This window comes from Triturus cristatus, chromosome 2_2 (assembly GCF_964204655.1).
Source record: "Triturus cristatus chromosome 2_2, aTriCri1.1, whole genome shotgun sequence".
NCBI lineage: Eukaryota > Metazoa > Chordata > Amphibia > Caudata > Salamandridae > Triturus > Triturus cristatus.
In genome coordinates this window covers 1153696044-1153717416 of record NC_140582.1, presented here as the reverse complement: position 1 = coordinate 1153717416, position 21373 = coordinate 1153696044, and the positions used below count along the sequence as shown (strand labels likewise).

The 21373-nt window shown below is 45.5% G+C and overlaps 1 protein-coding gene across 3 annotated transcripts in view; it reads right to left on the bottom strand.

Annotated features, from left to right (window-relative positions):
• The window catches only part of ATRN (attractin), a 900609-nt gene that overhangs the window by 815591 nt on the left and 63645 nt on the right, over positions 1–21373 (bottom strand). For all 3 annotated transcript variants that reach the window (XM_085642692.1, XM_085642691.1, XM_085642693.1), the window contains exon 3: positions 1427–1540. In XM_085642692.1, the coding sequence (XP_085498818.1) occupies positions 1427–1540 (114 nt within the window). The remainder of the gene's footprint in view (positions 1–1426; positions 1541–21373) is intronic.

Below are 21373 nucleotides of genomic sequence, written 5' to 3'. Positions count from 1 at the left end.
TCACTTGTTTTCTTACTAGGATTTAACACATACCTTGAACTAAAACCTATAGATTTCCAAGTAACGGGACTTACTTTAGGCACTAGCAACTGGAAAACTTTCAATAACATTTCATACCACACATAATGGAAATGTCCATCCTAAATCAGAAGTGCAGACAGCATAGCTTTATCTAAAAAAAAACATGGCTACCTGCCACACATTTAATGAGAGGAATTAGATGAATACAGACTGGTTCAAACCACATTAAGGCACCAGATCTCTCCTCTTACGAGACTGTCACCTTATTACAAACTTTCCACATAATTAATTTATATTTTGCAGCCAACTTTCCCCGACAATGATATGCCAGCACAATAGTGCAAGGTCCAATGATGCTACCAGAGGTCTAAAGGCAGAATTTTTCAACAAACTAAACATTCGAGAGACCTATTAGCTGAACAGAAACCCACAGGCATATACGTATATAGTATTTCTAAAGCACTTACCTAGCCAAGAAGCAGCATCTCTAAGTAGTACTTAATCTTAGAATGTATCTAAATATCATACTGTTTATACAACTACCATGGTCTGCACTTTATTCAATTCACCCAAGCCCGGTCATAATTGACTCTATTCTACCTTTCTACTTTTAGATACATTTTCCTCTCTTATATCTTACAGGCACAAAAAGATAAAAGGCATATTATTTACCAACTACAATTTGCATCAGACAGCAAACAAACACACCACAATCAATTTACAAATGGACTGTCAATATCTACCTTGTATCCAAGCAAGTCCTATAGATATTTTTATTTTCTATTAAATATTGTTTGTTTTCATTTTATATTAAAAAAGGTCTAAATGGATAGGAACCAAGTATGCCTCAAGATACATTTAATACTTGAAAAAAAATTATGATTTGATACAGGGCAACACCGTTTAAGCAGTAGTTTTTCACATTTTAAAAAGACAAAGTTTGCCAAATGTTATATTGTAAATTAATGCTCAAAAGTGGTTATGCCATTTTCTGACACAAATCATTCCCCCAAATGACAGGCAAGCTCCACAATAAATTATCCACCACCCTCTATATTAACTTTAAACTATTCAGATAATGGCACCTTCAGATTTCCCTTGCCACATGTGTAACAGACCGCACTTGCAATATCAAAAAATACTAGCTACCCTATTACCCAGACCACCACAGCAACCCTCTTACCAAGAAAACCGAAGAAACTTAATAACCAGAAAATCCCAGAAAGTCTGAAGCCTAAAACACACAGCAAGTACAATGGCAGAAACCCCCAATACTAGAAACTGATGAAGTTCAAACTCAGATTTCCTAAGCAAGATTACACCTAGAACTCAGTTAAAATGCTAAATAGTTTATTCAAAACTAGTCACAGGAATGAAATTAAAACACAAACAAATGGAGTCTTACCTGAAAGCTGCCAATAAAGGGGCATATATTGAGTCGCCATCGTAAACATACAAGTGGTCCCAACTACACTCTGTAGCAAAATGATTGAAGCGTAGCCGCAGAACTGTATTTGGTCTGAATGAAACAAAGTATTCAGTTTAAAAGAGGGTAACATTACAAGAATAACAACTTAATATCCATCTTAAACACTACAGAAAGCATAAAAAGTAAATAAAAACAATTTAAAAAGCAGGGTAAAAAATCCTGAATGAATAATTCACCAAACAGTAACACTAAAATGCACACTAACCGGTCAAACAAAGAAGATGAAATACAATAGAAAAGGCATGTCGGGGAACAGGTATTTTCAATTAGGATTTCACAGTTTTAAATTTTGGTCAAACTTCTTAAGACACTATCTCTGTAGAAGAAGAAATATAGACTCTCGAGGGCGCTAGAGGGCGCTAGAGGGCGCCAGACCGACATGGCCGCACATCTGTGAGGCTCTTGCCAGCCGGGCGCTTCGCTGCCTTATCAGCTCATCCTGCATCATGGAACCACATATTTAACCAGTACCGATCGTTGGGCTACAGCCAGAGAGCACCTGTGGCAAATCTTGAGCCTTTTTGTCCGATGGTCTGGTAGAAATCATTGCTGATTTTTCCTGCGGCCGCGGCTGGAGCCCGCTTGGAGCGCAGAGGCCGGCGTGCGTATGCACGCAACGACGTGGATTCAACGTGCGCTGCAGGCCGCGGTCGTTGTCGGGGGAGACGGACGGCGCCCGACACTCATGCGGAGACCTCCTCTGACCATCGCTAACCATCCGGAACACCGGTAAGGTGGAGGCGGGCTGAGGCGGCGCTGAAAGCTCTGGGCTGCGGGACTGCCGCCGTGTGTTTGATTTCGGCCTCGGAGGCCGGAGTGGGGAGAGCTTGTCCCGTCCTGGGCGGCTCTAGAAGAGGCGAGGGGTGAGGATTCTTGGATGCTGGCCCCTCCCCCCCGGACTCACAGCAGGGATCTGCCCACCATTTACCCCGCATCGTCTCGGCCCCGGCGGGGAGCTACCGGGAGAGACGACCTCGCGGAGGGTGGGCGCCGCTGCCATCGCTGGGTGACCTGAGGAGTGTTGGGGGCCCGAGGAGGGCGACGTAGCTGCCCCCCACACGCTGCCATCACTACCCCTGCATACCCGGAGGATTGGGAGGCACGGGATTGATCGGGACGGAGCCGCCACCTGGGCTGGACCAACCATTGAAGCTGGGCTCCTGCTAGCCCTGTGGGGTGCACATTGAGGGTGCTGCTGCCGTGGGTCGACCTCCTTCCCTGGCGGAGGACATTGCTTGGGGCGCTTTGTTGGGGGCGAATCCCCCCTTACTGATTGTCGGTGGGCCACTTGCTTTGCTGACACTAAGTGAAACTCCCGTGGGAGTGGATCCGCAGAACAGTTCCATATTGCAACACACAACCGGGCTTTGGCTATCTCGGTGGGACTGCTCCGTGCTGGTGTGCCTACGTGGTGGTCTGATATTTCTACGCCATAATGGGGAAGACGGACACTAAGCAATCCCGGCTCCCCTTCGAATCCCAAAAAAAGAAAAAACTCCATGCCCCGCCGCCGGGAGACGGCGATTCTGATGTAGGGGACGCCGAAGAGGTGGACTGGAAGGCGCTCCTACTTAATATGCAGACTAGCCTCACTTCAATTGACTAAGATAGACGGCATGTCTCGCCGCCTGGACTCCGTAGTGCATAGACTGGACCAACAAGAGGAGCGAGTTAAAGAGGCCGAGCAGCGGATTTCTGGACTAGAAGATGGGGCGACGGCTACCGCGTCCAGGGTTTCGCAGATGGAGAGATTGCTGAAGGTGATCGCCGACAAGAACGAAGACTTAGAAGCGCGATCACGTCGCAATAACGTGCGCCTTCTTGGGCTGGCGGAGACTACTTCTGTGGGCAAGATGGAACTCTTTATTGAAAAACTCCTGTCTGACCTCTTTGGCGCGGATGCCTTCTGTCCGCAGTTGGTGGTGGAGCGGGCGCATCGCACCCTGGGCCCTCGCCCGGTGCCTGGGGCGCCCCCGAGGCCTGTCGTCATCCGCTTCCTGAATTATAGAGATCGTGATACCCTGCTCCGCCTCGCCCGGGAGAAACAGCCTGTCCACTTTGAAAACACCACGCTCTCCTTCTTTCCAGATTTTACGCAGTCGGTGCAAGATGCGCGCCGTAAATTTGGACAGGTCAAGAAGCGACTAATTCAAAATGGGATTCCATACTCCATGTTGTACCCGGCTCGTTTGCGGGTGGTTCACCATGGCAAGCCTCACATCTTTCAGGATCCCTCCCAGGTTAAACTATTTCTGAAGGACCATAAAAGATCTCCTGAGGCAGCCCGACCCCTGATGGAGAGGGCGGGCTCCCATTCGCCCACTTCTGCCCCTGACTGATTGGGAACTTTCCAGTGGCTGTTCCTATCTCCTTTGACAATCTTCTGGTGTAGCCTTGCCTTGTTCCCGCCTTCTGCGAGGCTCTAGTGCTCATTAAGTACTTAGCTCTGTGCTTCAGCCCTATATTAATGAGCCACCACTAGTTGGGCTCTGTTGCTCTTAGAGGTTCCTTGATGTTGTTTAACTTTGACTTCGCCCTGGCACCTACCTCCCCCTCCCGCGCCTTCCGCTGGCTACTGGTCCCAGGGGATAGCGGGTGCAATATCGGGGGAGTTGGATGGCGGGTCTGGACCCCTGGTGTCCCCCAATTGGGTGTTCCCTGGCACAGTAATGACAGGACATTGTGGGTTTTTGTGGGGTGGGGGAGATGCCCGACATGTTTGGGATGTCGGAGTGGTTGGGCGGGTTGGTTCTCACGGGGTTGTTTTGGTTTTGTTCGAATTCGGTATGGACACTTGCGAAATACATAGTGATGTTGCACATGCTGCCACCTCTGATAGACACTTGCACTTGTGGAGACAATGTTTGATGGGCTCCTTGACCTATGATTCCCCTATCTGCAATCCTGAACCACGCCACACACCTTGATCCGGGTGGGGGACTGCTCTCCGCTATTACCTGGAATGTCAGAGGACTGGGGGACCCGAGAAAGCGGAGGCAAATCTTGGATGCATTGGATAGACTAAATGTCCAGATTGTATTCTTGCAGGAGACCCATATGGACCCCAACCGCAGAAGTGCCTTTACTGCCAGATGGGCAGCGCACTCGACTCTAGCGCCATACTCGTCTTATGCGAGAGGCACTGCTATTCTAATAAAAAGAGGTGTTCCCTATACTCCCCTAGGCTCCGTCGCGGACCGAGAGGGCCGGTATTTTATAGCTTGGGGCAGGATAGGTGTCGAGACCATCACCCTGGCCTGCTCCTATGTCCCTAATTGCGATGACCCGAGCATCTTCATTGCTCTTTGGAATAAGATCAGGGACGTAGGCTCGACACATCTCATTTGGGGAGGAGACTTTAACGCTGTGCTGGACCCCGCTCTTGACAGATCCAACCCCTCCGCACACCACTACACTAACACTCACAAATACCTGAAGGACATTTGCGACACTCGGGACGTCGTGGATACCTGGCGTCACTTACACCCGACTTTAACGGAAGGCACCGACTGGAATACTGCTCATGCCACGTGGGCCAGACTGGACTACATTCTGGTGAATAGGGCACTGGCCCCCTCCCTGGTTGCGGTGCAACATGTGGGCCGCACATTCTCTGACCATTCCCCGGTGCTGGCCAAGTTCCGCTTACCGGACATAATGGGTAGGCCCCCGACATGGCGACTTCAGCCCAACGTTTTACTCGACGAACTTTTTCGTACCGAACTCTGTCAAGAACTTGAAGATTTCCTCTCCCGTAACAAAGGATCGGTGGACCAGGTGGCCACCCTGTGGGAGGCGCTAAAAGTCACAGTACGTGGGCTCTGTATCTCTAAAAGCTCAGGAGTGCTGAGTGCCTTGCGCGCTACACTACATAAATTGGAGAACACACTAGAAACTAGACCAGACTATGCCATCAACTCCGATGCACAGGCACAGTACCGCGAGGCGCTGTCCGAAAACACTTCCACCGCTGAACGAGAGGTCAACTTCCGGGGCAAACACTTCAGGGCTCGGGCATACGGGGAGGGAGAGCGACCCGGTAGGTTTCTGGCGGGGGTGGTTCGCCCGCCACGCGGATCCAATTTCGTGTTGGAATTGGTGGGGGATGGTGAGATTCCTATACGCGACACACACTCGCTCTTGGCTGCCTTCACTACACACTATTCTACACTCTACTCAACTACAAGAGTGGGTGAACTAAACATAGACGAATACCTGAGGGAGCTTACCCTGAGCTGGCTTTCAGACCACCAAAGGGAGTTTTTGGCGGAACCTATAGGCCTGGATGAAATTAGAGACGCAATCAATCAGATGGCACCCGGGAAGGCCCCAGGCCTGGACGGTCTACCTATGGACTTCTACAGGCCTATGTGGATATTCTTGCACCGGTACTCCGAGAGGTTTTCATGGAGGCTCATGAGTCTGGCATGCTCCCCCCTTCCATGCGGGAGGCACTAATTACCTCCCTACTAAAGCCTGGGAAACCACCTCAACATTGCGACTCTTACCGTCCTCTCTCATTACTTAACTGTGATGCCAAAATTTTGACCAAAGGTGTTGGCCAATCGGTTGCAGTTGATATTAGGGGGCTTGGTGCTGTCGGATCAGGCGGGTTTCGTCCCTGGCAGGGCTACCTCCCATAATCTTCGGACACTCTTTTCCATCCTGCATAATGTGGACCCTGACTTGCCGTTGGTGGCGGTCTTTCTGGACGCCACCAAAGCCTTTGATTCCTTAGAGTGAGACTATCTCCACTGTATTTTGCGGAACATGGGAATGCCACTAGGATTCACGCAGTGGATCTGTCTCCTATATCGTCGGCCGGTTGCTAGGGTGGGGTTGAACGGTCGGCTGTCGGAGGACTTTGCAGTGTCGAGGGGAACTCGTCAGGGATGCCCCCTATCTCCGTTGCTGTTCGCCATAGCGATGGAACCGCTGGCCGCCCGACTCCGACAGCACCACCGGGACAAGGCCCTGCGCTGCCTTCAGCGGGAGGTACTCATTTCCCTGTACGCGGATGACATCACGCTCTATATTCGTGACCCCGCTACTAATCTCAACCCCATCCTCAGGGAGTTCATTCGCTTTGCAGGCATGTCTGGTATTCATATTAACTGGGGAAAATCCACTATCTTTCCGCTCACTGCGGCTGCTCAGCCGTTCCCCCTGGACTACCCTCTAGGGTGGGATGAGGATGAGGTTCGCTATCTGGGCATACTTCTATCTCGTGAGCGGGAGGAATTGATGCGGATGAACTATGGCCGCACATTTGATCATATTCAAACCTGCGTGACCAGATGGATCACGCTGCCTCTCTCTTTCGCGGGCCGCGCATCTCTCATTAAGATGGTGGGTCTTCCTAAGCTCCTCTATCTCTTCCTAAATATCCCGTATTATCCAGGCAAGTCCTTCTTTCAACTTCTACGGTCTGAGCTTATTCGACTGGTCTGGGGAGGGAGGAGGCCACGTCGGAGTTGGGAAATATTGACCCGTCCTTTCGCGCAGGGTGGCTTTGACTTACCGGACTTTGAAATGAACGTAATGGGCCTGAGCGCTATAATAGTACATCATTGGATTCACCCCACTCCCTTTCTACCGCAGATAGCGGTGGAACATTGGTTGGCGGATCCTATCCCATTGGAGGGGGCTATATTTAGTCCACCGGAGACACGGGCGGCGCACCATACCACGATTTCTAGCTCCATTCTAGCATGGCGGTATATCGCGAAAAAAAAAACCCACACGACACTGCTGTATTCTCCACTGCTTCCCCTGGCATACCACCCCCTACTACCCCTTCTACAGGAACAGTTGTTTAAGAATTTTATGGCCAAACTCAACATTAAGACATGGGGAGATCTCTATCAGGACGGGCGCTTCCGCTCGCAGACACACGTTAGCCGACCTCACACCTACTCCCATGGACACATTTCTTTACATTCAACTTCGTAGTGGTGTTAGGGCATTGACGGAGGAGTACCCTGACAAACCACCCACTTTAGAACCCTTACATCAGTTACTCAAGGCTGCTACTCCGGCACATGCGGTGTCTACCCTATATCACTCACTACGTACTGCACCGGACCCAGTCCCTTGCAAAGCACGCGCCAAATGGGAGGCGGAATTGGGGCTGCCCATGGACGATGAACTCTGGAGCTATTGCTGTTTGCAAACCGAACAGATCTCCTCCAGCAGTAGATTCAGGGTCATTCATTATAAATTCCTACATAGGCTCTACTGTACTCCAGCTCACATGTATAGGGTGGGCCTCCGAGGGGACGATCTCTGTTGGCGTTGTCGTGCGGCGGACTTTCTACACATGGCCTGGGGATGCCGGGAAATAACCGACTATTGGCGGCAGGTATATTCTGGCATTTCAGAGATGATAGACGTCCCATTGTCGCCCTCTCCAACGCAGGCACTTCTGGGCTACACGAAGACCATTAAGAAACCGGTGCGCAGATTTGCCACGGTCGCTTTTCTCATGGCGAAGAGACTAATAGCTTGTAGGTGGGGGAGGGGCAGGGCTCCTAAATTCAAGGATTGGATCAGAGACATGGTACAGTGTCAAGACACGTTGCTCAGATATGCAGAACTCCTACCTGCCGCATCCAGGCCGGTTGGTATCTGGGGTCCTCTTAAGGCGTATCTGTTGTCGCATCCGCAGTTATGACGGGCCTTCCCTGTCCCTCTTTCCTCAGATTCTACAACCCTATTTTCACTGGGGCAACCTGATTGAGAGGGCAGGTGTGGGGATGTTGTCGCCGGGAGGCGGGATTGGGGTCTCTCCCTCACATCGATTGGTTCCACACTGTGCTTCTGATATACTACACAATTTGGGATATGGATGGGGGTGCCAGTGCACATGATGGTATTCACCTCGGTACAACTCGTACATGTTAATACGGAACAATTGCTAAGTGCACGTCACGAAACACTAGAAATGATATGGCCCATTGGACTATCCTTCTGCTCATCGGTGATTATTGAGCCGCGGCCGGCCCCTGGCGGGTTGTAGGCAGGCAGCTGTGTGCAACACTGAATTTATCTTCATACCACGCTGCCGGCCACTCGGTGGTTGTAGGCATGGGGCTGTGTATTGTGTGTTCATGCTGAATAAAGGTTTTGGAAAATTAAAAATAGATATATATATATATATATATATATATATATACTCTCAACGGACATTGTCAAACAACACAAAGGATAGGCTATACCTTTGTAATCTTCTGGTAAACAGTTTGTGTTTTACAAAAGTCTGCTTCATCACTCTCGTATTTATTTACGATAGAAATAAGAGATGGTCTTCAAGCCACAAATAGATCTAGGGCACAGCAGGGTGTATTCACTCCAGCAATGGTATAAAAGGACTCAGCCACTATGAGTGGATCACATGTGCAAACCAAAAAGGGCACATGAGGGCCAAGTCTTCCGCCTTTAACTTTTATAAACACAGTATCCCTAGTGTACAATTAAAGAAATAAATAATTTAACATGGAACCAATGCATTCTGGCCATCTGGGTGGGCCTCAGTATTAGGCCTTTCCACTAATCATAACGAGCCATCTTTAGGGATTACCCCTCGGTTATGGCGAGCAGACAACAGATGTTCTGCTTGCTCAAAAGGGAATGAGCAATAAATATGCATTTAAATCTTGTTATCTTGTCTCATTTGCCCAGCTTTCAAAGACAGAGGTTAAAGGTCAGTGTGTCTTCCTATATTTACTTTTCTTTCTGTGACTGAAGATGGAGGATTTTGAAAAGTGAACTGTGTGACAATCATGCTGTGCAAAGCCTGTGAAAGGAAAGGCTGCAAGATTTCACGCTTTTTTTTCTAACACAACACTTTAGTAGCTAGTAAGTGAACTGTTCAAACATTTCAAATCTATTTCATTAGTTACAGAGACAATTCTGTGGTGGAAAAAAGATTTTTTTTTTTTAATAGGATCAAAAACAAAACAGTACACTTGATGTGCAAATTTTAAACATTTTTGCTGAAACCCAATTTCCAAACATTGATTATGCGCCATTATCAGTAAAACTACATGTTAGTGGGAAAGTTGTGAGGCCATTTCAATGGAAAAGTGCTGTCTGCAAATTACAGTGCACTAACACGTCATGCTTTAGTAATACATTTATGAAAGGTGAGTTTTTGAACAGGAACTGGGAAATATTTTTGCTCCTGCCCAGATGACAATGCTTTTAGTGAACTAATAGGCAAGTCAAGCATCATGTGTATGAGCAGGTGTATGTTTGAATCTATAGTCATTACTTCTACTTATTACTTTTCTTCTTATTCAGCATATCCAGTGCATTACCCCGTTTTTCACCATATACCTCTATCAATATAGCCATTACCGCCACCCTTTAATTCATCCCAAATCTCATACCACTACTATGATCCCCAAAATAACCTTTTCAAGACTCTTCCCCTACTCCACCCCTTCTTTCATCATCTCATACCACTTTTTTTTCCAACTTCTTTTTATTACAGTGTTACAGCAAAATTACATACACACCATTTATTGGTTATCCACCATTCCGAAAAACATATCAGCAGCTTACATAAACTGTCTGTATTGCTATTTCTCAAATTCTTCGCCAGTTTTTCCCCACCCCCTATTGAGTAGACTTCCCTCACTGCTTTGTTTCTTCTAATCCATCATGGTCTTTAAAAACAAAAACTTTAAAAAAAAAAAAATCTTTTAGAGGGCCTGCCAAACACAATTTGCTACCAGCAGTTATTGTGTTTTAATTTACTGCTCATAGATCTCTTTAAGCCATCTAGGAACTATAAGTAAATAAAGCTGCAAAAATACACCTCCCACCTGTGAGGAAAGTGATCTATTATATGGTGTGGTCCAGTCAGGAACGTTTGTGAAACCATAGCTCAACCCTGGGTAGATGTGGCTTCGAGAAGTCAGGCTTTGTCAAAGGAATGAGTGTAAAACATTTTGAAGTACCAAAACAGTTGAATAAGAAACACGACACAAAGGAAATCCAAACACCAATTAATACAAATAGCCTTTATTTGTATTTTTTTCCCACACCAAAATGAACAAATCCAGCAATGCTTTTTATTAAAATCACAAACAAGCATTGGCAACTATTGTGGTTAGCGGATATTTTGAAAAGTTGTGTTCAGTTTCCCCGGCCTGCTTTGGGTGACGTCGGTTCACGAACACGGTGGGACGATTTTGGCCACGGGGGTCAATGTCCCTCGAAGTCCAACTCCAGTCCAGGCGGAAACAAGTTGCCACTGGTCTTCTGCTCTCTAGCTACAGTGAGACCAGCAGTTCCCTGTAAATGAGACTAGTGTCCATCCTAGGTGGCCAAATTCCACTCCGATGACTCTCCGGGGTCCAGCAGACACGGGGAACGAGGGTGGGGACACTTCGGAAGTCAGCAGCCGTAAAACAATTGTGGCTACCAACTCACCAAGTCAGACCTCTTCTGCTTTTGTGGCACTGTAGCTGGAGCAGAAGTCAGCCAACTGACCCTTAGGGTCGCTTCTGTCTGTAGCTCGGGAAAACGTTATCTCAAACAGCGCACCACAGGCACAGTCCTCCATTTGATAGCCCAAGGATCAGCAGGTGCAGCCCTGTCTCCCTTTAATGGGTCCAGGGAACAGCGTGGTGGTCCTCTCACCAGTGCAGACATGACTGGAGGTCTGGGTGCCACTTTTATGACCACAACTTGCTCTCTGGGGATGCAGTGACTACTAGACAATGAGCGACTAGCCACCACCCTCTCACCCACCTGATGACTACTTTCTGCAGTGTGTGGCATCTGGCTATCCCAGATGGCAAAATTCTTCCCACTCCCAAGATAGTAGAACCCTTCTCTTGTGTGTGGGGCTTGGTAGCCCACCTTAGAAGTGCACCATCCTGAGGGCTGCATGCCCACTGGAAAACTGATTTGGCAACTGTTTACCGCACTCCGACCCAGATGCCAACCTGCCTATTAGAACAAAATAGCAGCCCCTTTCGTGTGTGTCCACAATTTGCCCTCCAAAGGCAGCTTCCCATTTAAAGATGGTCATTTGGGCTCACATCCTGTTTGTTCTGCTTGTCAGGGAGAGATAACACCTTTTATAATGATGGGCCCTGTGTGTTCCTTCCTGGGAGTTGTTCACACCCCACCCTAGAAGGCTGTCTCATGGCCAGCATCCGGAAGCAGTCACTGCAAGCCTCTGGCAACATAGTGGCAACTTTCTAAATTTGCCTTTAACATAAAAGTTACATTAAATTCGACTTGGGCATCAAGTTGGGTTTGAAGTAACAATTCTTTTAATATCTGAAAGTACCAACTTTAGTAGCCCCATTCAGAAGTGAGCAAAGCGGAGTGGTCAGCGTGCAACCATACACTCCCCCAGTGGGGCTACTAGCCTCTCTGTAGCAAAACAACATTTTGAGGATTTTACTGTTAGGACCCATAAACCACAAGTCCTGTTTTGTTTTGTTTTTTAAATATACAGCACCCTGCTTAGGGCTAGATTGGCGTACCTTAGGGGTGACCGATATATTAAAATATCGGTACTTGGTCATCAATTAAAAGGGCAAAGTTGAATGGCAAATTCTAGTTACTTGTTCGAAAACTGCTCAGTCAGCCAGCAGTGGCAGGCTTGGAGCCTTGCTTTGTTACTCGTGTTGGCACAGTAAGTGCTGCAGTCATTGAGAGACTTTTTAACTTACAGGCTCTGGCGCCTGGTGGAGAATCTTTGGCTAGGATTGGACATAAAGCCCAGGCCCTCACAGTTTTTGATAGCCAGAGATGTAGGCGATCCCTTCTAGTAGCCACATTGCTGCAGACACAGAACGGCGCAAGCAGAAAGTGCCTTGAAGAACTGTACCCAACATGGAGGAAAAAGCCTCAGGGCAAAAAAAAAATAATAATAATAAAATCGAGTTGACTTCAAAGCACTGGAAGAATTTAAAATTAGTAATCAAGGCAGAGATGGCGCCTGGAGAAGGATAGAGGCCAAACCAACAGGCGACAAAAAGAACACAGTGAGGAATTTAGGAAGAAAGATGGTAGATTCCAAGTAGACCCTCAGAAAGGAATGGACCTGGTAGCGTGGCAACAGAATTCCCTCCTTAAATAGATAGAAAACTGTACGTAAATACCTCACAGGAAATTAGGCCACAATGTTGAATTGGACGTCACAGTATTACGTCCTCCTCCCCACCAGAAGCTCTGGGTTTATCCGGGAACCTATGGAACAAGCAGCAGACCAAAATAGGGACAAGAACAGAGGAGACAGGTTCCCAAGATCCTTTGTTTGGAGGGTAGCCTTTCCAGTGAATCAGTATTTCGAACTGCCCACGAATAATGGAAAAATCACAAATCTCCTGGACCTCATTCAGCTTCTAATTGACCAAAATAGGAAAGAGGCAAAGAAAATAAACACCAAAAAAGATCTACTCTGGATGCATTTAATTGAGAAGTGTGAAATATAGGGTGGATCTTCCAATAAAGAGCTAATTGGACCTTTCAGGCAACTGGATTGATAATCTGAACAATTATAAAAGGCCCATTAAATCAGTGTTTAAATTGATTGGGGGAGAGTTGAAAAGGTAAATTTTTTAGAGGGCACCGGGCCTTATCCCCCATCTTGTAGGAAGGAAAAGGGACGTAGCGGTTATTAGCAGAAACTTTCATCCATTTTTTAGATGCCCGAAGATTATGAGAAATCTGTCAAACAGCTTTTGGCTGTCAGAGAAAGTTGGCGCCAACAGGTTCCATTAACAGAATTCAGAGATTTAGAAGGAATTATCCAAGGATTAAGACCATGGAGCCAGAAAACTGGTGTAGATTCGGTGACACTATGGATGGAATGGTTATAGGAAAGATTCAGCCAGGACCAAATAGGAAGGAAAGTCACTTTGAGTGGAGTTACAGAAACACCGGAGACATCGTTCCAGCCCTTGGTTCAATCATTGGGTCGGACCATAGTGTATGTGTGAAAACCAGAAGACAAGGCTACGTAAATTTAAAGAGATTTCCAAAAACGGGAAACGTAACGAGGGCCACAATCATACAATAACCTGGTGCAAACCATGCAAACGAAATATTTACTGCAAAAAGATCTGCCCCAAAGCCCTTAAAAAATAAAAAGGACATTTTTTAAGGGCTATGAAAGGAGTAATTTTTTTTAAAAAGAGTCAGTGTCCATGATAATCAGATTTCCTTTAGAAGGTTATAGAGCAATAATAAAGCCAATAGAGATAATGTGCCAAAGTTCTGGGAGAAGGGGTAGAGGTTCCAATAGTCCGGAGGGACAGGAATGAAAAGGATTGCCCTGAGCGCAGCTAGGACAGGACCCAACATAGAGCTCAGTATCACTGCAAACAGGTGGCCACCAAAAGGATCAAAGAGAGAGTTCCAAAGTAGTTTTAAAACCTCTATGATCAGGTACAGGAGATTAGTGACGTCTTGACAGATACAATTCTCAGGTCCTTAAATAGGATGAATAGGGCCTTTCTTAATGGAGCTTCGGGATATTTTCATGAGCGAGCATCAGCCAATTTGATTTTGGGAACAGGGATATGAGTGAAGATGAAGTAGTACTAGTTGGAGACATAAGCCCAACAAGCTTGTCGATTGTTCCTGCACTTCATATTCCACTCGCAGTTGCACTGATTGGTGTGAATTCAAACTGTTCATGTGCTCTTATCAATAAGTGTCTCGATTCCATGTAAGCATTTTTTATGGTGAATAGTTCTCTTTCCAGGACTGAATAATTCTTCTCGGAATCTGGCAGGATATGAGAGAGGTAAAAGATTGGATGTTCTAACCAGTCGCCTTCTTGAAGCTGCAAAAGGACTGCTCTAATAGCTCGGTTCGAAGCATCAGTCTCAACAATTAATGTTTGTTGAATCGGGGTGGCGCCGGATTGTAGCTGAAGTAAAGGCGTGTTTTAGAGCCTGAAAGGCTTCTCAGCTATAGAGACCCACTGAAAGCCACAGCTAATCATATCTTTCTCAAATCGGCAAGTAATATTACAAGTCAACTGAGAAAAATTATCAAGTAGAAATTAGACAAACCAAGAAAGCATAGTTTCTCGTTGACGCTTGAAAGAGAAGGTCAATCAAAAACGGCTGATATTTTACAAGGATCCCTGGAAATTCCAGTGCTATTTAGTCAAAAACCCAAGTAATCAACAGCAGGCTGGTCGAAAACACATTTTTAAAGCTTGCAGTAGAGTTGGTTTTCGGCAAAGTCTGGTCAATACTCAACTGACGTACTTGTTGTTTAAGGATCTTTGGAGAATATGATCCATAGAGTGTTGAAACATGGAATGTGAATTGCTTAGGCCAAAAGGTATTACACTGTATTCAAAGTGGCCTAACTTCGTTCGAAAAGCAGTCTTTCCTTCGTCGCCCTCTTGACAATGGTAGGCTAAACAAAAATCTAATTTAGTGAATATCTTGGCATTTCTTATAGATTCTAAAATGTCCTTGATTGAAGGAAGAGGACATCTGTCCTTTTCACTGACCATGCTTAAGCCTCGAAAGTCAAGCGTTAAGTCGTTTTACAGGTTTTCTTGCAGATATTGCTGGAGGGTTTCCATTTCTGACTCAGACACAGAATACAACCTTCCAAAAGGAACAGTGGTTCCTGGTTCGATAGGAACATTAAAATCAAATTTCCAGTGACGAGGTAAGGATATTGCTTTTAGTTTCTCGAAAAGGTCAGAAAGAAAATGGAATTGAACAGGAACTCCTTGAAGATTAATCATGCTTGATCCTTGTACAGAATCATTTCCTTTGTCTCCTGAAGAATAACAGTGTTTATGACAAAACTGGGAAGATTGTTCTGGATTCCCAGTTGATATATAGGTTATGGCGAATCAGCCAAGGGACACCCAAAATAGCAGTATGATTAGGAGAGGATACTAGATCAAAGAGAACGTGTCCTGGGGTTTACCAAATGTTATTCTCAAGGGTATGGCCTTTCTTTGAATGGCCCCAAATTTAAGGGTATCCCATTGACGTTGTAAACTTGTTCTTGAGATATTAAAGTAATCCTTGCAATGTTCTTGTTCCTTGCAACTTGCTCCACAAACCAGCAATACAAGGATTTTCTCTCGCTTTCCGCCAGGAAAATCCAATAACATTGGTAAAAGAAAAGTGGAAATATTGTTCTCACCAGATACTCAAACGAAAGGGACTTGAAATAGCCCTGTCCTTCTCCACTTCACAAAGGATGGGAATTGCTGTTTCCTGAAGACCTTTGAGTAGGGATTAGACACTCACAGATCAGATGTTCAGGGGATCTGCAATACACACACAGGCCTTTCTTTTGGAACGTTTCTCTTTTTGGTCTAAGAAAGAGAGCCCGAGCTAGGCCTACTGCATAGGTTCTTCGTTGGAGTTAGAGGAAGGCTTCTCAAAAGGAACGTCCGCCTTCCGACATGGAAGTCTGGACCCACCAAGGCCTGTAGAAGGCCGGGCCCATGGACTTACTGATCTGCGCTCTCGCAGGCTGTGTTTTGTCTGTAGAAAGTGTTGGATTAAGGAAGAAAAGAATTCTGGTCAGGTTCAATGTACGCGCTAGTACTTCACTCTTTTCTGTAGAGGCCTCAAGCAAGAGATTATCAGGGTTTGTCCTACCCAGGATGTATCAGAGGCTAGGTGACGGAAGTGAGATACATATGTCAAGATATATTCATATACCTGCTGGATCTACAGACAGTTCTTCTGCAGAGTATTTCAAAACTGGTCTTTCAAACGTTTGTTTAAAAGCAGTCAAGAAAATTGGGTAATTAGTGAGACTGCAGCAACTAAAACAGTCGCCCAGGCTAACACTGGACCTTTAAGGCACTGATTAAATATCGTACCTTAACCAGATCTTGCAGAAACGGAGCAAGTTGAAAGGCAAATAATACAGCTTAAGTGTTAATAACGCCTTTAATTTATTTGGATCTTAAGAGAACTGTTGTGTAGTTGGCAAAACTATAGAACATCGGAAACTTTGGCGGTTAAGGCTGGTGGTAAAGCTAAATTTTCATCTCTCAATTGTTGTAATTCTGGGGTCTGCTGCTGAACAGTCTGAACAAGGGCCCAAGCCTGGTCCAGCTGTACTCCTTTGAGCAGAGCTGCATCTAGTTCCATTTTTTTCTGGAATAGGACTAGTCTTGGGGTGTCACAAACGGTCAAAGAGCTTAAGTCTGGTGGAGAGTCTTTGGCTGCGGGTTGGACCTGAAGGCCAGGTATTCACGATTCTTGACTGTCAGAGATACAGACGACCACTTCCAGTATCCGCACTGCTGCTGACACAAAAGCACCTAAGCAGAAATTGCCTTCAGGAATTGGTCCCAGCAGGGAGGGAAAAGCAAAGCCAAATAAAACTCCAAAATGACTTCAAGGCACTAGAAGAACTTCAAATCAGGAATCAAGGCGAAGATGGTAAATTGGAAGGATCCAGATCAACAGGTGACAACAGGAACATAGCGAGAAATTCAGGAAGGAAGACCAGTGATTCCCAGCGGACTGTAAGAAAGGATTAGACCTAGAAGCGTTGCGACAGAATTCCATCCTTAAATAGGCAAAAAACTGAAAATACCTCACAGGAAATTAGGCCACTACGTTGGATTGGGAATATACCATAGATATCAATGTGGGACTGTCATCTTGGATTGGGCAGTATAACCTATCCCAAAGATCCTCAGTAGAAGACTCTGGGAAGAACACAGGCGGGGTGGCCGCTCTTAGGCGAGGGAGTTGAGGGCCTGCAGCAGCCCAAGGGAATTTCGACAGTCTATTCTGCTCCTACAGAAACGTGTGCCCCGTCCAGCCCAACATGGCCTCGGCCGCAGACTCTGGGCGGGACGCCTCGTATTCTACAGACTTACAATCAAGTTAACTAATGCCAATTGTGTGTAAACCAAACATATACCCTTTTCAGGGTCAGAGCACAGGCACAGATGTCTGGTTTGCAGGCCTCAGTGCACATCAAGCCGAAAATCCAGCTGCATCAGTACAAAGCCTTGGGGGTGATCATGCAAAGAGAGACATTTGCTTACACCACCGAAGCACCAGGGCATGTCTAAGTCACGGTACTTTCTTTCGCCAATACTGTGCAGCAATAGCAAAAAATGACCTCATTTTGGCAATGCTAAACAGATTTGGTGAAAGGAATTGGCTAAGACAATAGGTCTGCATCTTCTTCACCAAAAAGTAATCATTTTCTAGTCCCATCCTTGAAATCCTCAGCGCTTCCCTTTTTAAACTAAATCCATTAATATCATTGGAAATGTCATATGGCACCATTCTACTGAAGGGGATTGTTTGCTATATTGTAAAGGTTTGTGGTAAACACTGAAATCTTAATATTGTTTAAGCTCAGTAATCAAAGAGGGATAGGAGCATTGTGGTTCCAAGGGACACTGGCACATAGCTACTCTGGCCAGGATTAGTGGAATCAATTAAATGAACAGTTTCATTAACAAGACCACGCACTGTGCCTATTGTAATCTGTACACTGTGTGATAATAAACACTCGTAGAAAATGTAAGTGAAATTGCCCGAGTACCTACATTACCCAATTCAAGAATCCATTCTCAAAACCCATCGTTTTTAAGGTGCCCATCAGTAAATCACAGCCAGTCTAGTCAAACAAATTCTTTGTGTGATACTAGGTAAATGTGTGACCGACATTATCCAAATTTACAGGGGTGTTTCACATTAGTCAACCTGCCTCTTCAGATATAAAAGGATTGATCAGAGTGCACCCACATCAGAGGGTCTTGATAGTCTGACAATCCACTAGTTCATATTTTAACATCTGTGCTAAAATGTGTTGGCGCCACATATAGTCAGGTTATTGGCATGACTAACATAACCTCGTAATGGATCGTGTAATACTTCACCATGTGCAAAATGATGTTACGAACGTTTTTACACACCGAAGAGAGGTAAAGGTTAAACTTTTTAAAGAAAATGGTCATAATTCTATCTGGGCCTGAAGCCTTAGACCTATCTAATCTTACTGATTTATTCTTTTTGAGATAACTTTTCAAGGCCCTGGCCTATTGTTAATCATTTAACACCACTGTTATGACCAACTCTAGTAGTTCAGTTTTTATTCTCTCCCTTTGCTATGATCTAGTAAAACTTTCTAAACTGGTATAGTTACTATACCTCCTCCAAGCCACACAGGGAACGCAATCTCTTGATTACTGGTGGACAGCTTTTAGCTTTTGTTCATTTTTGGTTTTTTACCAGCCAGGATATTTCCTACTTTGTTCCTTAAGTGCAAACTTGGGCCGAGACCTCTTTCCCAACTCCCAATCCTTCTCCATCTTATCTTTAATAAGTCTTATTTTGTTGAGACGAGCCACCAAGAAATCCAAAAACCTGAAGAGCTTTCCACGACATCTCAAATCTCACTTTTCCCCATTAGGGTTTGGAATATCACTGTGAGCATTGTTCAGTAACTGAACTAACTACAGGATATGCTATTAACCCCTCTTTTAGCCCCCGTGTGTGCTGGCGAAGACAGCATGCTGAACAGTAGACAGACAGGTTAACAGAGTCCATACATGTGTCGATGAATTTGTCCCTAGGGATGTTGCTGTAGTTAGCATTGATGGCAGCTCTAGTAAGAATTGGTGGCAGTAAAGGAGAAAGTCAAATCTGGCTTTCCTTAATTCATTGTTCTCCAGGGGGTATTCCCCCAATGTTCTAAACTGCCATCCTTCAGAAAGCTATGCCATACCATTTTTCTGCCACCTGCAGAATCTTCAGAAGACAGCATATTAAAAACTCATAACTCACAATACAGTGAATTCACTGGGTCTTAAAATGAATGTCTCATGTCTACCTTCATATTGCTGAACTCTGATACAAATGAACTGCTGAAGGATTAGAATTCGGAGCTAATCTGTCTTTAGCAGAGGTTTGTTTTAAAGCACACATTTACCTTTGTTGTTTAGTTCCTATAAAACCGATACATGATCTGCGCATTTGAACAACACACTCTGTTGGATTGGTGTCAGACTGATTCTACACACCCCCAACGGGTACGTTGGCCTGTGTCCCAGCTAGCACACAGTGCCACTAGAAACTCTTCATACCAAGGAGAGATTAGTTCTTGGCAACTATCGAACAGGATAACCCTGATCCCTCAGGGCCGTGGAAACAGTGTACTACTTTTCGCTCAGTCACTCGTGATCACTTAGACTCAGACATTCACAGGATAACCGGTAGGGACGTTTTCAATAAGTATTTGTTGAACAGTCGTTACTCTTCTGTAAAATAGGTGTGCTGAAACAATCATTGGACAGTAACAGATATAGAGGATTAGAAGCACTAAGAAAGTAAAAGGGTGGTAGAGTTCTACCATTTTGCCATAACCCTGAATATAGGCAAGTACATAAAATAGATGATAATAAAATGCGTTCTCCTACAACGCAATCCTAACTAATCTACCTAATTGTACCTAGCATGTGTGTAGGTGTTATGCCAAGAATCCCTCTAGGATAAAGTCAACCCCCATTACCTTTAGTGAGAAACTGTGGGATCCTGTCCTGGTCTCGGGTTGAACACCCCGCAAGGGATGTCAGACCACTGCAAGCTGGAGTATCGGCATGCAGTGGCTTCAGCGTCTAGCGTCAGTGTGTCGGCATGGAAGTCCTGATCTCCTCGACTTCTCAGCAAGATGTGATGTTTATACACCCGAACGTATCCCCAGGGGTTCTACCTTGCTATGCCATTGTCGGACTTAGGATGACGTCGGGAATGAACCTTGTACATAGTTATTATGCAAGAGATGGTAGTCCTGCTGAGTTTCCAAAAATCCAAGGATCCTCATGCATAATGTATGAAACTACTGTTCAGGGAAAACCCCACGTTCTGTAATCAGTACTGTAACTAGGTAAAGGGTAAGTCCTAGCAGCCTGTTATGTGTGTAGTGTAGAGATGAATATAGGTGAAAGGTTGGGGTGTTACCAGCGCCTATATTGGGGTACCTATATAGTATATAACACCCACTCCTCATCCGACTGGACGACAATCTAATTATAACATACTACCTGTCTCAGTACTGTTACGCAAACATATGTAGTAACAACCATAGTTCTGCTAAAAAAAAACTTAAGTGTTTAAAAACTCTAAAAAGTGTAAAACAGAAAATTGTCATTCAAGTCATAGCTATAATATGTCTGTATATATAGTTCGAACAACTACAATCATCGAAAAGCCATGCAGGTCATAAAAAGTGTCTACTGGTGTTGGAGTTCCAAATTGAGTTCTTGTTTTACAAAACCAATTTTTTTCCCAGCACACAATGATCCAAATGTTTGCGTGTCCTGGCTGGTAGACGCAACAATGCTGTTGACTGCCTCTGCAGACGACAGTCCCTGTAACACCGCGCAGAGTACGTCTATCGAGCACAGATAATCTTCAGTACTGACTGCAGCCGATGCTGGGGCAGCCTGTGTTCCATCCAAGGCCTTGTTGTCAGTGAAGGAGCCGTATCCATTCCGACAGTAGCGGAAACTTCCTGAAAAGGCTCTAAGAATGCCCCCATCAACATTGGAATACAGTCGGGACACAGCAAAACATGGGCCGTTATTGGGTCCAGTAGTGCATCAACGTCCGGTGGATGGAAGTGTCAGACAGAGATCCAACACGCATTCTTCTCCGCAGAACAGGCATCGGAGAACAGATAAGATGCAGTCCATCCAGACTGGTCTAAATGACAGGAACCAAGAAGCACTTAATTCCCGTAAGCGAGGTGTGCCCAGATGTTCTACCATGCAATCACGATATTTGCGCTCCAGGAGAGCTTTTTCAATCTCCGTGGTGACTGGGATGTCCATTGCATTGGAGAAAAATTACAATCAGGATACCTGCTATT